Source organism: Hoplias malabaricus, chromosome 8 (genome assembly GCF_029633855.1).
Source record: "Hoplias malabaricus isolate fHopMal1 chromosome 8, fHopMal1.hap1, whole genome shotgun sequence".
NCBI classification, from domain to species: Eukaryota; Metazoa; Chordata; class Actinopteri; order Characiformes; family Erythrinidae; genus Hoplias; species Hoplias malabaricus.
In genome coordinates this window covers 43326351-43346228 of record NC_089807.1, presented here as the reverse complement: position 1 = coordinate 43346228, position 19878 = coordinate 43326351, and the positions used below count along the sequence as shown (strand labels likewise).

General features: G+C 47.3%; 2 protein-coding genes across 8 annotated transcripts in view; one reads left to right on the top strand and one right to left on the bottom strand.

The window, feature by feature from the left end:
- zgc:152968 (uncharacterized protein LOC564848 homolog) overlaps positions 1-1490 on the top strand; it is a 104759-nt gene extending 103269 nt beyond the window's left edge. For 2 of the 3 annotated variants that reach the window (XM_066679082.1, XM_066679081.1), the window contains exon 18: positions 1432-1490. The gene's annotated coding sequence lies outside the window, so the exon portion shown is untranslated. The remainder of the gene's footprint in view (positions 1-1431) is intronic. The other variant, XM_066679084.1, reaches the window with a different exon arrangement.
- The window catches only part of znf827 (zinc finger protein 827), a 98515-nt gene extending 78868 nt beyond the window's left edge, over positions 1-19647 (bottom strand). For all 5 annotated transcript variants that reach the window (XM_066679075.1, XM_066679076.1, XM_066679077.1 and 2 more), the window contains exon 1: positions 19471-19647. In XM_066679075.1, the coding sequence (XP_066535172.1) occupies positions 19471-19513 (43 nt within the window). In that variant the 5' untranslated portion in view covers positions 19514-19647. The remainder of the gene's footprint in view (positions 1-19470) is intronic.
- Positions 19648-19878: the final 231 nt, after the last annotated feature.

Sequence of the window (19878 nt, the reverse complement as noted above, 5' to 3'; positions counted from 1 at the left end):
AAATCCAGTGGAGTTTGAGTTCCTAACTTGTGTTTATTGAGAGTCAGAAAACACGTTATTTCTTACTAATTGAAGGAATAAGGTTTAAAAGGACCCCCCCCCCCCCCCCCCCCCCCAACGGTGTTGGGAAACTCTAATAGGCGTCTTGTCTGTGACGTAGATGGTGGACAACAACTCTAGAAGCTGCACTTAATTTAATGCAGAATGATGAAAAGGTGTGTTGTTTTTGGCTGCAATCATTCAATGTACAGTGGGACATCTGTGAACAAATGGCCCAAAGATCCCAAAATATCCAGAAAATGGACTAAATTTGTCCACTTTAAACGGACACTTTGGAAAGGACCCTCCGCTCACTCCGTTATCTGTAGCTCATTTCACTGGCGCTTTTCCAACAATATGGGCATGTAAGGACACCAACGAAAGGTGTTCAAGAGCCTCTGTAACATGGAGGTAAACAGGGTAAGGACACTCACTTCGCCTGTTTTAGTTGGTGTTAGTTAACGTTAGCTTGACTCGCTAAACTCGGTGGCTCAAATTATACTCGGCTACGTAGCTGCATTACGGAGGTTTATAGTGTCGGATGAATTCGAGTTCGACTTCGATCACATTTACAAGAATAACGGTACCTCTACATTTGAGTTTAGCTTATTGCTAGGCTATTGTCATGAATAATGTTGGTTATTTAGCTAGATACTGTCATAACAGTCAGTCATAACGGTGTTTTACCGCGGCGTTGTTCAGCTGTTGTCCACCAGTGACGTCACGGTCGCGTTCGAGAATTTCCGTAGCGAGCTTGGGTTTTTCCGTCAATTTAATAAAATTGTCAGTTTTAAAGCAAATTAAGCTGCTGTCTTCATTTTAATTCATACTTATATCTGTCAGTAACTACAATAATGTGGAATATTCATGGAGCTCCATTAAGTGGTGCTTAGCCTTTAAGTCACTCCCCTTTTTTTTGAGCCACTTTCCTTTGTACTTCACTGTGCCTAAGTCAGAATATCACTATTATCACTATATACATTTTTTATTGTTTTAAAAATGATGCTGACCCTGACTGAAGCTATGTTTCATTACAATTAGGATATGATTAGCCCTGGGCTGTAGTGAAGTACACTGTAATAGTGAAAATTGGTTCACTTTCTGATAGTATTTGCTATTTGATGCTCTACTGGGGCTTATTTAACAGTTCTGTTGTGACACTGTATTAAACTGTGAATTGTGAAAACAGCACAATGCTAAGTGGTGAGGTTTAAGCTTACAACGATTATTAAAGGCATAATCCACACTGCTGCAGTGCAAAACTAAAGAGGCACATTTCTGCGCATCATAAAGGTCTTTTCGTAATAAAAACTCTACAATGAACCGGATCAAATGAGAAACTCTGTCCCAAAGTTGCCATGCTATGACCTCACGGCTTCCGTTTGCTTCCAGAATCCTGGGCCGGCGCTGAACCTGTCCTTGTTTAACAGTTTGACTCAGAAGCCGGATCCACGTATCAAGGGCAGGGGTGGATCTCCAGCAACGTGGAGACGTCCGCGAAGGACGTGGCCCGGACCGTCCAGGTACACACCTGCGTTTTCAGGGCCGTAAATCAAGAGCAGCAGGCAGTGACAATGGCTTTCGCAGAGATGACTTCACATCATGAACATAACTCCTTGCTTTTGTACGGCGGCCAAACGCCTCTGCTCTCTCCGGCTGATATATCGCTTCCCTTGAAATGTGTCAATAGCCGGGTCCGCCCAAGCTCCGTGTCCGTTTCTTTACTGCCTCTTTTAATCTCCTCAGTCATGAGCCGGCAGCCGGCTCCAAAAAAGCCCTCAGAGCCTGGCCGCTAACCCGCTAGTTAAACTCATTAGCATGCCTCTGCTTCTCTGCGCTGGACAGTGGAGACTCTGAGCTCCGTCTCCAAGCTCTGACGAAGACGAGGATGGCCTTTAACTGGGAAAATCCCCACTCTGGAATAAAGATGCTCCCATGTGAAAAAACACAGGCTGCTAGGAGTGTTTAAAGTGATAGTTTAGTGGGAAGATAAAAAATGCACCTCGTGTTTCCCTTAGCCCACTCTGTACTAGAGCTACGAGGTAAATCACTACATCACAGCGTACAGCAACACAGTCATCGCAACCTGAGCTCTATGACACACTCTCCTCACAGAGGCATGCACTCACTCACACACACAACTGTAAACATGAACATATGGGAATAATTATCTTGCAGAACTGGAGCGCTTATAGAACCTGATCTGAGTACTCGTAGAATCGAATCTGTACTTGTATTTTTATTGGAGAGATTGTATCCTTGTATTTTTAATATTTTTAATTGTAAACTATAATTTGTACTTGTAATTTTGACCTTAGAAATTTGAAACTGCATGTCACAGGAGGATCTGGCAACCTCTGAGACATGGTAGCACAAATTCAAATCTGTGTTCCTCGACAGAGTGGCTGAAAAACGAGTACCTGCTGAACTGAGACTGTAGAAAGGGGGTGGGCACAGGGGGAGGGGCAGGGTGGGGGAGGGGCATGCCGTTTGTGACCAATCAAAGGAAGCTATTTTGAATGGCTGCTTACTGGAGGAAGACGCTGGTGGCTGTTTAATACAAAATAACTGAAAATAAACAAACTCATGAGTCGAGGAGATGGGACACTTTGGTCATTTTTATACAAATTAATATTAACATAAATCTATGTCTCCTTTTTCTAAACTGTATCATTTTTAAGCAGCCATCATCCATGGGTTGCCAGTGGCTTCACAGTGTAAAGCAGCCACCGTATTGGAGACCTACTCATTACTCAAACACACAACTCAAATAAAGACTGTGATGTTTACAGGGTGTTATTGTTTCTCACAATACTTCAATTCTCATTTAAGTCTTAAAATTAGAGAAATATAAGTATGGATCCCTCACTCATTTGTCTTAGTCATGTTTGTTAACAGAGCAAACACCGCCATAGTTCCTACAGAGGGCTGGACAATAATTCAATATCAATATATATCACAATATAAAACGTTTCAATAACAATGATATGACTGTTAAACACAGTTTCAGTATTTAAATATCTGTTTTTTACAGCATCTGTCGCACTGTAATCGATCAGTACCATCAGTTCATTACACTCTTAAAATTAATTAAACATCATTAATATTGACAAAGCCAAGAAGATGTTGTTTGATGGTAATGTCATGTTGCTTTCACTTTTTTGCCAGTTTTTCTGTGGCTTTTTTTATTGTTCATATCGATATCAGAATTATATCGAATCGACCGAATTTAAGAAATATATCGTGATATAAATGTAGGCCGTATCGTCCAGCTCTAACCCTACACAGGGCACATCACAGATAATGAAACCAAATAATACTGCATCCAGACAGTGGCTAGACGCTAATTCAACAGGGAAACGTGAAACATATAGTTGACTATAAATTACTGTTTACATACAATGCACTACCGCTACTTTATGACTTACACTGTGCCCTACGGAGGGTGTAGGCAGAGTGTCACTGATCACTCACAGCTTCAGACAAGGAGAACCACTTTATTAAACCTTAAGGCAGATCAGAGGGATATTTTCGGCGGACGGTCTCAACAGCGATAAAACATTATCATCCAAGAAGGGAGAGGAGCTTTGTGTGAAATAAATGTAGCCATCTTTCCCATCTGTTTACATCAGTGATGCGCTCTCAAACCAGACAAATGGTCCCCAATATGGTGTCCACACCAAAATATATATATAAATAATAAATAAATAATTAACAGACTGCAACTCATAGATAAGAGCTTCGGTATAATTCAGTTATCATTATCATTATCTGTAACCCTTATCCAGTTCAGGGTCTCGGTGGGTCCAGAGTCTACCTGGAATCATTGGGCGCAAGGTGGGAATACACCCTGGAGGAGGCGCCAGTCCTTCACAGGGCAACACACACACACACACACACACACACACACACACTTTTGAGTCTCCAATCCACCTACCAACGTGTGTTTTTGGACTGTGGCAGGAAACCCGGAGCACCCGGAGGAAACCCACGCAGACACAGAGAGAACACACCACAGTTCTCACAGTCACCCGGAGGAAACCCACGCCGACACAGGGAGAACACACCACACTCCTCACAGACAGTCACCCGGAGGAAACCCACGCAGACACAGGGAGAACACACCACACTCCTCACAGACAGTCACCCGGAGGAAACCCACGCAGACACAGAGAGAACACACCACACTCCTCACAGACAGTCACCCGGAGGAAACCCACACAGACACAGGGAGAACACACCACACTCCTCACAGACAGTCATCCAGAGGAAACCCACGCCGACGCATGGAGAACACACCACACTCCTCACAGACAGTCACCCGGAGGAAACCCACACAGACACAGGGAGAACACACCACACTCCTCACAGACAGTCACCCGGAGGAAACCCACGCAGACACAGGGAGAACACACCACACTCCTCACAGACAGTCACCCGGAGGAAACCCACACAGACACAGGGAGAACACACCACACTCCTCACAGACAGTCACCCGGAGGAAACCCACGCAGACACAGGGAGAACACACCACACTCCTCACAGACAGTCACCCGGAGGAAACCCACGCAGACACAGGGAGAACACACCACACTCCTCACAGACAGTCACCCGGAGGAAACCCACGCAGACACAGAGAGAACACACCACACTCCTCACAGACAGTCACCCGGAGGAAACCCACACAGACACAGGGAGAACACACCACACTCCTCACAGACAGTCATCCAGAGGAAACCCACGCCGACGCATGGAGAACACACCACACTCCTCACAGACAGTCACCCGGAGGAAACCCACACAGACACAGGGAGAACACACCACACTCCTCACAGACAGTCACCCGGAGGAAACCCACGCAGACACAGGGAGAACACACCACACTCCTCACAGACAGTCACCCGGAGGAAACCCACACAGACACAGGGAGAACACACCACACTCCTCACAGACAGTCACCCGGAGGAAACCCACGCAGACACAGGGAGAACACACCACACTCCTCACAGACAGTAACCCGGAGGAAACCCACGCAGACACAGGGAGAACACACCACACTCCTCACAGACAGTCACCCGGAGGAAACCCACGCAGACACAGGGAGAACACACCACACTCCTCACAGACAGTCACACGGAGGAAACCCACGCAGACACAGGGAGAACACACCACACTCCTCACAGACAGTCACACGGAGGAAACCCACACAGACACAGAGAGAACACACCACACTCCTCACAGACAGTCACACGGAGCGGGAAACGAACCCACAACCTCCAGGTCCCTGGACACTAACCTGCTGCACCACCGTGCCACCCCATAATTCAGTTACAACACACACTTATACACATTGGAAAAAGAAGGCTGTAGACTAATGGCATTCAGCCTCAGGAACATTGTGAGGTCAGATACCAGTATTAGATAAGTTCACTCCACTGCTCCCCAACCTAATGATGGGGGTCCTATCACCCCTTCAGCCAACACCTGGTACTGAGCATAGGGACTTTATCTAAGATGCTACAGAGGACCACTTTTCCTCCCTTATTTTACTCAGTTTTTTTAATGAATCTGAATCAAACTCTCCTTTTAATAACGCCAATGAGTTGAACTACATTCAGTGAGTGGGTCAAGGCACGCTTGGAAACAAAGCAGCGTGAGTTCAGTTTGTAAAAGACATTTAAGTGTCCTAAATTCAGGATACAACTGGGGCCCCAAAAATTGTCTAAATCAGTGAGGACAAAGGCGTCTGGTCCAACATGAACATGCCGCTATTTTAAGCCTACCTTCTCACTCGCACCTACCACAGCCATTATTTTAACCTGATCCTGCAGCATTTGTCAGGGGAAAGACGTTCCTTTAAGCGGCTGATACGGAGTTCGCTCAGTAGAAGCGACAAGACGAGCTCACCACCACACACTCAGGAAAAAACAGATACTCAGCTGTCACTGTGGGAGCTCTCAAGTCTCTGAGACACCTCCTTAAAGGGTCCATGCTCATCTTCATGTTCCATTTGTGTTGTGTTTAATAGATATGTATAAATAACAGTACGATACAATTAAACCTATCCAGGGCAGTGAACACACACACACTCCTAGAGCAGCAGGCAGCAGGAGCACTCAGGGGTTAGGTGTCTTGCTCAAGGGTACTTCAGCCATGGATGTTTAAGGAAGAGACTGTACTGTTCATTCACTCCGCACTACCGCAGCTGAGGGGATCAAACCAGCGAGCCTCCGGTCCCAACCCCTCTTTCTCTTACATTTAGGCCACAGCTGCCCCCTTAAGTAATAAACCATTTGTGAATTAAGGTGTCCCTGAGGAACACTGTAAGACATAATTACATTTATGAATCTGGCAAAACAAACTACAATTGAATTGCATCACAGAGGCTCATGTTACATTACAAGGACATGTACACACACAACTACTGTGTGAATACTTACAACAATAAAGGGACAGTGGGATAATGAGTGAAAGTGAACATGGAGAATCAGGTTTATATGTTTTTATAAATGCTCTCAATCAACTAACAAAAGAATTTGTTAATTAATCGCATATTATCCTGCGATATAAAGACTTCTAGGGCGGCACGGTGGCGCAGCAGGTAGGTGTCGCAGTCACACAGCTCCAGAGGCCTGGAGGTTGTGGGTTCGAGTCCCGCTCCGGGTGACTGTCTGTGAGGAGTGTGGTGTGTTCTCCCTGTGTCTGCGTGGGTTTCCTCCGGGTGACTGTCTGTGAGGAGTGTGGTGTGTTCTCCCTGTGTCTGCATGGGTTTCCTCCGGGTGACTGTCTGTGAGGAGTGTGGTGTGTTCTCTCTGTGTCTGCGTGGGTTTCCTCCGGGTGACTGTCTGTGAGGAGTGTGGTGTGTTCTCTCTGTGTCTGCGTGGGTTTCCTCCGGGTGACTGTCTGTGAGGAGTGTGGTGTGTTCTCCCTGTGTCTGCGTGGGTTTCCTCCGGGCGACTGTCTGTGAGGAGTGTGGTGTGTTCTCCCTGTGTCTGCATGGGTTTCCTCCGGGTGCTCCGGTTTCCTCCCACAGTCCAAAAACACACGTTGGTAGGTGGATTGGCGACTCAAAAGTGTCTGTACGTGTGAGTGTGTGTGTTGCCCCCTCCAGCCTTGCGCCCAATGATTCCAGGTAGACTCTGGACCCACCGTGACCCTGAACTGGATAAGGGTTACAGAATGAATGAATGAATAAAGACTTCTTAAGACTGAGGCTTTAATAATGGACTTTAAAAATAAATAAATAAACAATAGAAACAGCTCAGTGTAAGATCAACACAATGGGATTATGATAATGTTGAGTCTATAGATTTAAAAAAATGTAATCAATAAAAATAAAGTATCTCATAACTATTTTTGAGGCCTAAAGAAATGGCGAGAGGAAAGCGTTCTATTTTTCTTTATTAAATATCTGACTGTAGTTTGAAGGAGTTTCAGGGAGAGCTTTAGCATCTGACACAGAAGCTTTAATGAAGGTAATTAACACTACAGCGCAGCTCATGGCTCAAATATGGAAACAGGAGCTGTGTGTGTGTGTGTGTGTGAGAGAGAGAGAGAATAGAGGAAGAAAGCTAAGAGTGAGTGTTAGTTATATTTAATGTATATTTCAGCAGTGGAGACGCTGTGTTTACGTCGTTAAATAAAACCGCTAATAAGTCACAAGGCTCTGTAACGTGTGATTTATCTGAGAAAGCAGTGGCCAAAATCATTCATTAGTGTTCGAAGTAAACCTTTAAATCCCTCATGTGTTAGTGCATTAACACATTATTACCTCATTAACAGATCGCTATATTATAGCTTTCTCAATTGAAGGCAAGTGGCAGTGAGGTATTGACCAATCAGGTGAAAGCAACCAGCCATTGTCCACGCATCACAGAGGCAGTGGTGTCGTGCCTGAGCTGGGAATAGAACCCGGATCTGAATGAAGGGCGGTGGAAATATGGACCGAACTGCATCAACATCATTGTTCCGTGGTTTGGACCGTTACTGTACTTTTTTCTGACCGTTCAGGGGTTCGAAAGTAAAGAAAGAGCGGAACGGAAAGGCAGATCACTCTTTTCTACTCTAGACCTATTAACTTTGCCTGGTTGGACAGGCGACGCTGCCCCTCCTCCACTCACCTGGCTGCACTCCATTTAACCAGAGTAGCAGTCCTAAAGTGATACCAGCCCACCCCTTCTCTCTCTCTCTCTCTCTCTCTCTCTCTTTCTCTCTCTCTTTCTCTCTCTCCCTCGCCATCTGAGCTGTGCTGGTCTCTTTCACTCTTTCCTTCCATCTAGTAATTCTCTTCTCTCTCCCTCTCTTTCTCCCCCTCCCTCCCTCTCTCTCTCTCTCTCTCTCTCCCCCGCCTTCTGAGCTGCGCTGCTCTTTCTCTTTCCTTCCATCTAGTAATTCTCTCTTTCTCCCTCTTTCCCTCTCTCTCTCTCTTCCTCTTTCTTTCTCCCTCTCTCCCCCTCTTTCTCTCTCTCCCTCTTTCTCTCTCTCCCTCTCTCTCTTCCCCCCTCACCATCTGAGCTGCTCTGCTCTCTTTCACTCTTTCCTTCCATCTAGTAATTCTCTCTTCTCTCTCTCCCTCTTTCTTTCTCCCGCTCTCTCCCCCTCACTTTCTCTCTCTCCCTCTCTCTTTCTCTCTCCCTCTTTATCCCTCTTTCTCTCTCTCTGTGTTTCTCCCTCTCTTTCTCTCTCTCTTTCTTTCTCCCTCTCCCCCTCACTTTCTCTCTCTCCTTCTTTCTCTCTCCCTCTCTTTATCCCTCTTTCTCTCTCTCTCTGTTTCTCCCTCTCTCTCTCTCTCCCTCTCTTTCTCTCTCTCTCCCCCCTCGCCATCTGAGCTGCGCTGCTCTCTTTCACTCTTTCCTTCCATCTAGTAATTCTCTCTCTTCTCTCTTATGACAGGCCACGCCACGCAGGCTAATAAATCACATCCCCTCGTCCGGCACGGTTGGACCGGACAGTGGGCGGCCCAGGCTCAGACCTGGGCGCTCGGACGTGTGATTGGGCTCAGCGCGGGACGTTAGCAGGCCGTTAAAATGTCCATCCTGGAGGGGCTGGATGCACTTGTGTGGTACAACAACAGAGAAAAGCGCCTGCAGGCCCAACAGCCTTTCTCTCTCTCTCTCTCGTTTTCTCCCCCTCCCTCCCTCTCTCTCCCTCACTCCCTCTTTCCCCAGTCGAAGCACTGAGCTGTTCCTTATGAAGCTGTGCCAACAGTATGCCTGCTACTCCTCCTGCGAGATGGTTATTACTCAGTCTAGGGCCGAGGTAGCCAAAGGGCTGCTCTCCGAGCTGTACATCTCCATGTTGTGACTTGTCAACATGCGGAAAATCGTTACCCAGCTCAGGCACTTCTATTCCCACCAAGGCTTTGATTGAGAAGGGGGTTGGAGGGCTGTGTGTGTGTGTGTGTGTGTGTGTGTGTGTATTGGGGGGGTGTGGGGGGGTCTCTCTTTTTTATTTTTTTCATTCCGTGTCAGCAGCACCGCTTCAAACACCAGGCTATGCCACTTCCTCCAGATATTGAGACAATGTGACTCTGTCGAGCACAATTTTTTCTCGGTCCCGGCTTTGATGGCTAGGTGGGTGGACGACTCCCGCTAAAAAAATCTGTTTTGAAATTGGGGGGTGAAGTGGGGGGTGGGGGTGGAGGGGAGGGGAGGGGGCTCAAGTTATTTAAAGGCTTTTCTCTGTCAAGTGGTTTCTATAATGTGTGTCTAGGTGACCTCGCTCCTTCCTGGCTTTCAGCCTCAAAAAAAAAAAAGTGCTCAGAGCCGGCTCTTGAAGAAAAAACAAAGCATCAGCCTCAAGGCCGCGCTCGGCTGAAATGTTGAGGACGTCACGAGCAGAAGGCACAGGGGTGAGCTGACTGACACGCATCCATCACCACTCCCTCAAAGCAAGCTAAGCTGATTACATCCAGTGTACGGCGCTGTGTAAATGTCAGACAGCATCCTTCATTTCTGTTCATAAAAGTCGGTGTTTATATTGATCACAAGTTATTCATATTTCAGCATCAGAATCCTGTCTGAAAGAATAAGCCCTGCCCCCATCACCCCCAGTGTGTTCTTCTATTACTCCCCAAGTTCAGTCTGAGGTATTGTTGGTGTTTTCTGCCTCTTACAAACCTGCTAATCCCCACCTCATTAAACCCTGCTGAGCTTTGTGCTCTGGGGCGGCCAGTTCACTGCTCTGTAAAGTCTCCTTTGAAGCTCCAAGTCCTTTCAGAACCATAGCAGTGAGAGGGCCTTCATTATTCTCAGTTGTTAGAGGTCCTGTATCTACATATCACTAGCCAAAGAAAAATACATTCATTTATTCATTTTAGGGTGGCCAGGGTCGTGGTGGGTCTCAGAGAGAACACACCACACTCCTCACTGACAGTCACCCGGAGGAAACCCATGCAGACACAGAGAGAACACACCACACTCCTCACTGACAGTCACCCGGAGGAAACCCTCGCAGACACAGAGAGAACACACCACACTCCTCACTGACAGTCACCCGGAGGAAACCCATGCAGACACAGAGAGAACACACCACACTCCTCACTGACAGTCACCCGGAGGAAACCCTCGCAGACACAGAGAGAACACACCACTCTCCTCACAGACAGTCACCCGGAGGAAATCCTCGCAGACACAGAGAGAACACACCACTCTCCTCACAGACAGTCACCCGGAGGAAACCCACGCAGACACAGGGAGAACACACCACACTCCTCACAGACAGTCACCCGGAGGAAACCCACACAGACACAGGGAGAACACACCACACTCCTCACAGACAGTCACCCGGAGGAAACCCACGCAGACACAGAGAGAACACACCACACTCCTCACAGACAGTCACCTGGAGGAAACCCACACGGACACAGGGAGAACACACCACACTCCTCACAGACAGTCACCCGGAGGAAACCCACGCAGACACAGGGAGAACACACCACACTCCTCACAGACAGTCACCTGGAGGAAACCCACACGGACACAGGGAGAACACACCACACTCCTCACAGACAGTCACCCGGAGGAAACCCACGCAGACACAGGGAGAACACACCACACTCCTCACAGACAGTCACCCGGAGGAAACCCACACAGACACAGGGAGAACACACCACACTCCTCACAGACAGTCACCCGGAGGAAACCCACGCAGACACAGAGAGAACACACCACACTCCTCACAGACAGTCACCTGGAGGAAACCCACACGGACACAGGGAGAACACACCACACTCCTCACAGACAGTCACCCGGAGGAAACCTACGCAGACACAGGGAGAACACACCACACTCCTCACAGACAGTCACCCGGAGGAAACCCACACAGACACAGGGAGAACACACCACACTCCTCACAGACAGTCACCCGGAGGAAACCCACACAGACACAAGGAGAACACACCACACTCCTCACAGACAGTCACCTGGAGGAAACCCACACGGACACAGGGAGAACACACCACACTCCTCACAGACAGTCACCTGGAGGAAACCCACACGGACACAGGGAGAACACACCACACTCCTCACAGACAGTCACCCGGAGGAAACCCACGCAGACACAGGGAGAACACACCACACTCCTCACAGACAGTCACCTGGAGGAAACCCACACGGACACAGGGAGAACACACTCCTCACAGACAGTCACCCGGAGGAAACCCACGCAGACACAGGGAGAACACACCACACTCCTCACAGACAGTCACCTGGAGGAAACCCACACGGACACAGGGAGAACACACCACACTCCTCACTGACAGTCACCCGGAGGAAACCCATGCAGACACAGAGAGAACACACCACACTCCTCACTGACAGTCACCCGGAGGAAACCCTCGCAGACACAGAGAGAACACACCACACTCCTCACTGACAGTCACCCGGAGGAAACCCATGCAGACACAGAGAGAACACACCACACTCCTCACTGACAGTCACCCGGAGGAAACCCTCGCAGACACAGAGAGAACACACCACTCTCCTCACAGACAGTCACCCGGAGGAAATCCTCGCAGACACAGAGAGAACACACCACTCTCCTCACAGACAGTCACCCGGAGGAAACCCACGCAGACACAGGGAGAACACACCACACTCCTCACAGACAGTCACCCGGAGGAAACCCACACAGACACAGGGAGAACACACCACACTCCTCACAGACAGTCACCCGGAGGAAACCCACGCAGACACAGAGAGAACACACCACACTCCTCACAGACAGTCACCTGGAGGAAACCCACACGGACACAGGGAGAACACACCACACTCCTCACAGACAGTCACCCGGAGGAAACCCACGCAGACACAGGGAGAACACACCACACTCCTCACAGACAGTCACCTGGAGGAAACCCACACGGACACAGGGAGAACACACCACACTCCTCACAGACAGTCACCCGGAGGAAACCCACGCAGACACAGGGAGAACACACCACACTCCTCACAGACAGTCACCCGGAGGAAACCCACACAGACACAGGGAGAACACACCACACTCCTCACAGACAGTCACCCGGAGGAAACCCACGCAGACACAGAGAGAACACACCACACTCCTCACAGACAGTCACCTGGAGGAAACCCACACGGACACAGGGAGAACACACCACACTCCTCACAGACAGTCACCCGGAGGAAACCTACGCAGACACAGGGAGAACACACCACACTCCTCACAGACAGTCACCCGGAGGAAACCCACACAGACACAGGGAGAACACACCACACTCCTCACAGACAGTCACCCGGAGGAAACCCACACAGACACAAGGAGAACACACCACACTCCTCACAGACAGTCACCTGGAGGAAACCCACACGGACACAGGGAGAACACACCACACTCCTCACAGACAGTCACCTGGAGGAAACCCACACGGACACAGGGAGAACACACCACACTCCTCACAGACAGTCACCCGGAGGAAACCCACGCAGACACAGGGAGAACACACCACACTCCTCACAGACAGTCACCCGGAGGAAACCCACGCAGACACAGGGAGAACACACCACACTCCTCACAGACAGTCACCTGGAGGAAACCCACACGGACACAGGGAGAACACACCACACTCCTCACAGACAGTCACCCGGAGGAAACCCACGCAGACACAGGGAGAACACACCACACTCCTCACAGACAGTCACCCGGAGGAAACCCACGCAGACACAGGGAGAACACACCACACTCCTCACAGACAGTCACCTGGAGCAGGAATCAGACCCACAACCTCCAGGTCCCTGGAGCTGTGACAATAATCGCCAATAGTAACTTTACTTCAGTGGAAGTCATTGTCAAAAGATTTCATTCCAAATCATTTTGGAGCATTTCCATTGGTCCATTAGTAAACTAAATTCAACATAAATGGAGATACGTGTTTTTCTCTGGGCTGTGACTATAGTGTGTCCCAAAAGTTAGGAGACACTCACTGTTTCTGAAATAGGATCACCATCATTTATGTGTGTTTTCTTACATTTGTCTCTTTACTTTGGGGAAACGCTGCATATTTTAACATTGGTTTTCAACTGAGTTTAGAGTTTAAAGCTGTAGGGTGGTCTCTGACCTTTGCACAGTCTGAGTGTGAGTGTATACTCACTGCCCCAAGCCACTGTGGGGAACAAACTGTGTTGTATATTGTACAATGGCAATAAATGCATGTTTAGAAGGTTTTACACCGTAACAAACCCTTGTATCTCAACACACTCACGTTTACTACTTTCGTAACTTTCCTCCACACACTTTGTCGACTGTTTCTATTGGTCCCTTCATCAGGAGGCGTTGTGGCCAATGGGTATTTTTCAACAATGTGCACAATAAACTTCTAAAAACATATAAATATGAAGATACAAAAAGAAAAATGTCATTGTGATCTGAGCTCGTTTTGACACGTGTTCAAAAAAGCTTCACCGAGCTCCTTCTTCAGTGGGAAACCGAGCGGAATGGTTGTGCACTTCAGCCATATGTACACGGTATCAATGCCTTCCAAAGAGCTATTTTCCCCTCCGCCATTCACCTGCTCCATTTAGCTTCTTCCTTTAATTATGAGTCAGCGTGGAGCCTTTAAGGCTATACCTGTGATGAAAGCCAGGCGCTCCAGCTCGCCAGATTAATCTAAATGTTCTGGTTGGCTATGCGCGGCTGGAGCCGTTCTGTGGGTAAAAAGCGCTTGTTCAGGAGAGCGTCCGCCGCCCCCTCTCGCCTTGCCCTTTAATTCATTTCTAAGCGAAAGCCTGTGTATCATTATTCGCTTGAGCTGAACTGGGCAGACACCGGTGAGAGAGCCTGATCAAGTTGGTGGAGCTAAAGGGGTGGGGGGGGGGGAGTAGGGGTTAGGGTGGTGAGATGAAGGGGGAGGCGGTAGGGTGTGGGGGGTGTTCTTGGCAGATATTTCCAACAAATCGGATGCCAAGAGCGAAATGGAAACCTCCCCTCATTTTCCTCTCCCCTTAATCCAATGTTTTCAAGCCCTACCCCAGCCAAGGTCATTATAATCATAGAGGAGTGGAAGGGAGCCAGTGACCCACCATTACAGTAAAGGTACGGAGCTATCCAGACACACACACACACACACTTGTTCTGTCGGTACGGTAATGAAGATACAGCATCCGTGTAATGCTCCAGTTCCTCCATTTGCAAAATGCAGATACCCTCGAAAGCTCATAAGGCTAAAGCAGAAATGGCTGGCTCCCCATAGGGAGACATTTTAGCTGATGGCAAAGGTCAGGGCATAAGAACGATATGGGCTGTGGGTTTCCACAAAATGGTGGCCTTCAACTGAGACAAAGAACAGCAGAGAGCAACAGAGAGAGAGAGAGAGAGAGAGAGAGTAGAGAAGAAGTGGTAACCTCAGTCAACCTTCCTTGGCTCGGTAGAGAGCTTTTTAAAAAACATCTTAATGAGGGATCAACATTTTCAGCTGGGCACCAGGCTCTTCTTTGACTCGGATTAATTTACAGGAAGGACGCTGAACTCTGACCCAGAGGCCGTGGAAAAGGCGCCAAAGTTCTCTTAAATGAAAACGCTCCTTGAAGGTGTCGCCATCCCTGCAGGTTTCAAGTGCACCACTGGAGCTAAAGGTTCTCTATTTGGCTGTCAAAAGCAGGGCATGTGACCTCACCCTGGCCTCGCTGCCCTCTGGCCCGTTTCCACATGCGTGTACGTCCGAAATGTGTTCTCATTTACTTATGAAAGAGAAACACAACCAAGAGCCCAGATGGTACACTTTAAAGAACTTGTATCATTAATCTTCCTCACTTTCTTTCTAAAATAAAAGTGTGTGGAGTGGTAACAGTGGTCCAGTTTCAAAGCTACCCACTCTCTCAGTCCAAAGCTAACACTCCCCCCAACACCCTATTCAATCACACTATTGTTTTTGTGATGTCACAATAACACATATCAATTTTTTGATAGTTCAGCCCCAGTGATACATACTGTATGTTACAATCACCAATCAGAGTAAAGGTCATTTGCATTTCCTTAGTGTATGCCGTTCTTAAAGATGGAGAAAACCAAATCTGAGTATAGTTTGCTTCATTTAAAGAACCAAGAGGTTCTCACCACATCAAACCGAAATGAACCTTAGGAGAAAACAAATACAACGCTGTAAAACTGTAGGATATGGGCCCTTTAACAAAACCCCCCTGGGCCTATCTCACCTGGAGTTAGAAGGATTAAGTTATTTCCACAAAGAAGTGACCTTGATAACTTGTGGAAATGTGTTGAAAGTTTCTCACCCTGTCGCACCACAGTCTACAATTCCCTTCACAACGTTACATAACGACAATACACACAACACTTCAGTTGAACAATCTGTGGTCACTCTATAGATCCAGGCACCAGGAGTCCACACCTGTATTCTGTTACGCAACGCTGGATTGTATAACGACAAAAGTTTACTTGTGACTTTGGTTGTGAACAGCTGGACGTGACTGAATTTCACTTTCATTCGACTGATAAAGGGACACTCGAGTTTTCGAACCAATGCCAATAGGAAGAACCTCTGAAAGACGATGTCACAACCCTGAAGTGCTACGGAAGGCACCGTGTATTGAAACCACGGCAATGGGTTTTTGCAAAGTGAGTGCTTTCTTGGTTAACTTTACTAGTATCCGTCTGCCACAAATAAATAAATAAATACTCAGAAATATAATCTAGGCTGAAAGTTACAGTGCGCGCCTCATAGGGTGCAGTCATACAGCATCTGAAAAGCACACACAATCCATTATGTGTGATTATTGACTGTGTTTCTGTGTGTATACAATCATTTAGCGAAAATCTCTTCAATCTTTTCCCTCTATTTCACTTTTATAAATCGTTGTTTCCTGAAGTAGTTTTAATCTATTATGTACAAACGTAATATAAGGCTTTCGCTGAATAAACCGACTCAAAACAAGCCCAGTACGTTGAAAAATATAATAATATATTTACAACAACCTCATGAACAGAACTATTATATATAGAGACTAGAAATACAATGTTTTTGAGCAAGTTCCACATTTAAATTCCAATCTATGTTTTCTACAACCCAAAAAAAAAGGCAAAGCAGAACCGAGATGAGCGAAACACAAAGCACAAAGCCGACTACTTCTAAGAAAGTAGACCTCATGTACCATTACTTCATGTGGTATCTAAAAATATCAGGCACTTCAAGATGTTTCAGTGCAGTGCCACATGTAAGAGCTTTTCACGAAACAGGAACGTTTAGAAGTTAATGGTTATGACGACGGCTGTCCAAGAAGTCACGAACCTCGCAACTCAAGAAAAAAAAAATCCAGGCCACCAATATCTCTCAGGTGAAAACACTGCTTCTCTTTAAAGCTCAAAAAACAGTGACTTGGGGAATGATAACATCGTGGAAAATGAGTTGTGGCATTCAACAGTTCAATCTGCAAACAATCATTGTTTTTTTCACAATCTTAAGAAATGTTTATTTCACAATGGCGTATTTAGTTAAAAACTACAAGTTTAAAAGCAGAATTCGCCCAGTTTCGCCAATTCCCCCTCAGCTGTGTTCCACGTTGTTGACAAATGTGCATTTGGTGTTGTGGCACTACCCGTTTTAAAAGAAAGACTTTGCCCTGCTCTGTATTTTCCAAAGTCATAAAAAATTTGGTTTGTATCTAAATCCAGCTGATACAGAAACCAATTTCTCTGGCAAACTTTACCCCTGTTTCGTCCAGCTTCCTCCTCTTTAGTGTTTTCCACAGTCAGGGTAAATGCTCATGTTTTTACAGCACCAACCTGCCACAGTGTTGCTTCACCAACTCATGAGAAATATTTGTTTTGTTGGGAGTAATAATTGCTGGTATCAGTTTTACCAGCTAAATGTGGCCATGGTTGCTCCACTCAGCTTCTTAAATTTGGGTTGTGACACTGTTCTAACTGTTAACATGAGGAATGCTCTTTCTTTTATTTATGTCTAGGTCAAATACGCTATAAAACCTGCGAAATATTTACCTCAACTTATAACTTATACAATTCCTCTCCCCAGCTTTATCCACCTCATATAAATATCAATTTGTTGTTGTTTAAGCATCACTTTTGACAGAAACAGCAGGTTGCTCTGAGGAGAAATGTACATGTTGAGGCTAATGATGCTGCCTGCTAGTTTCACTAGCTACATCTGCCTTAGCTTCGCTAATTCTTCTATTCAGGTTTTTATACATATTAATAAATGATTTTGGATAGTCTGCCGCATGGAATGTGTCCATTTTGTGAGGTAAATTGTGCCATCAAAACCACCACATTTACTAGCAAAACTTAGCTCTGCTTAGCAAACCTTTCCACATATGTCCACTTCATGGAAAATTTACCAATCCATGAATTAATAACACTGAGAGTTCTTAACCTCAGAAATAGCAGTTGATGGTAACTTTAACCAGCTAAATTCACCTCAACCTTTCCAAATTCTTGGCTCAGGTTTTACCCCTTAATTTTAAAGGATGGTTTTGTCTGGTGTCAGTTTATATGCCAAACTCAAGGGACCTTTAGTGATGGTAGAAGCAACCAAATGTACTAGCATGAGTTAGCTCAGTTTGGTCCACTTATTAAACAATGTGGACTTAACTGTTACATGTACACGGTTAATATGATCAATTAATCTTGTTGTTTGCCTCAAAAAAGTCGTAAACTCATGGTAACTGTTAATTTTGTAAGAGCCAGCTGTGCTGTCAGATTGCTAACCTTAAGCTAAACTGAATTTTTCAGGTTTTTGACACGGGGTATTCCACTTCACACAAAATATGTTTTTATTTCTCAATGTTTAAGAGTCTAACTGGTCTTTATTTCCCATTAGAAAGGGGCTAGTCACTGATTTCGAGCCATAAAATACGATAATCTTTTCAAAACATTGTGCCCTCGTTTAGGCTCAGGTCGTGTTTTCCGCATGCGCCCTCTAGTGGAGAGCATGAAGCACTGCAGCCCTTTCCACAAGCGAGTAGAAAATCACAATCTGAACATCCTGCTCCACTCTACTACTACTATCACACACACACACACACACACACAGGGGCGAAAACACTGATCACACACACCAACACACATACATACTCTCACACTGTGTCACAAGAGCTTGGGGGTCGCTTTAGCACGTCTAGCCTTTCCGATTGATCTGTCTGCACCTAAAGGCTAAAGGAACAAGGGACATGTCTGATACGAGCGTGTATAGGGGGCACAATAAATGCCCCTGAACTTCAGGTGACCGTCACAGAGCAGGCAGCCCCGCAGACATGAACCTGAACCCGAGACTGGGAGGGGTGTGCGAGGTTAGCGTTACCTCAGCCTTACACACACACACACACACACGTACAAAGTAGACCCAAACAAAGCTCTTCGGAGTTGCTTAAAGTGTGTTAAAGTTGTCTATGCCGCGTTTCCTGTGCCTTTCTTAGCGCTCCGTGAGCCTCATTACGCGCCGGGTCGACTGGCGCTGAGAAGCCGAGGCTCGGCTCGCCTGCTCCGGCTGACCCCTTCGCCTTTCACCGCGCTCCGTTCTTTTTTCACCCCCCGAGTCTGCGGCGTAAAAAATAAAACGAGTGCACGCCACACCGAGAGAAAGCACCAAGAGCGAGCAACAACATGAAAGCGAAGAGCCCTCTTCCGAGGAAGAGGAGGAGGAGGGAGGGAGGAAGGGGGGCGCGAGACCTTTTGCCTTTTGTATCGGTGAAGCAGTGCCCTGGCGGCTCGCTTCTACCGCCAACATGGCTGCCTTAAAAAAGAGCGAGAGACACAGGGAGAGAACGAGAGACCGAGAGAGAGAGAGAGCGAGAGAGAGAGGAATAACCTCCGCCGCGCGCCTTTGTCTGCTTCACCTCTTTAACCCTAAACAAGGCACAACGTTGCCTAAAAAGCAAAAGGACACAACACACACACGCACGCACACACATGCCCGTCAAAAGCCGCAGAGCGCGCGGACGCACTTACGCGAGGGCAGACGCTTGGGTTGCTCCTGTTTCCTCCTTGGCATTTTGGGACCCCCCCCACTTTTGCGCGTCTTCTGTTTATCACATTCTCCTCCTCGCGCTCAGGGCGACGGAGAAACGAGGTCTCGTGCCATTGAAACGGGAGGCGCGCGGAGGCTGCCTTTCCTTCGCGCGAGGAGCAGGAGCAGCGGCGCGAGGAGGAGGAGGAGGCGCTGCGTTGTTGTTGCCGTGTCTTGACTATGGCTGCTCTCTCTCCGTGCAAGTGTGTGTGTGCGCGCGTGTGCGCGTGCGTTAGTGTGTGTGTGTGTGTGTGTGTGTGAGAGTGTGTGTCTCCGAGCCCCTAACTAACACTAATGCAGGGATCAAAGGGCAGCAACAGCAGAGCACGCACACACACACTCACTCAGTT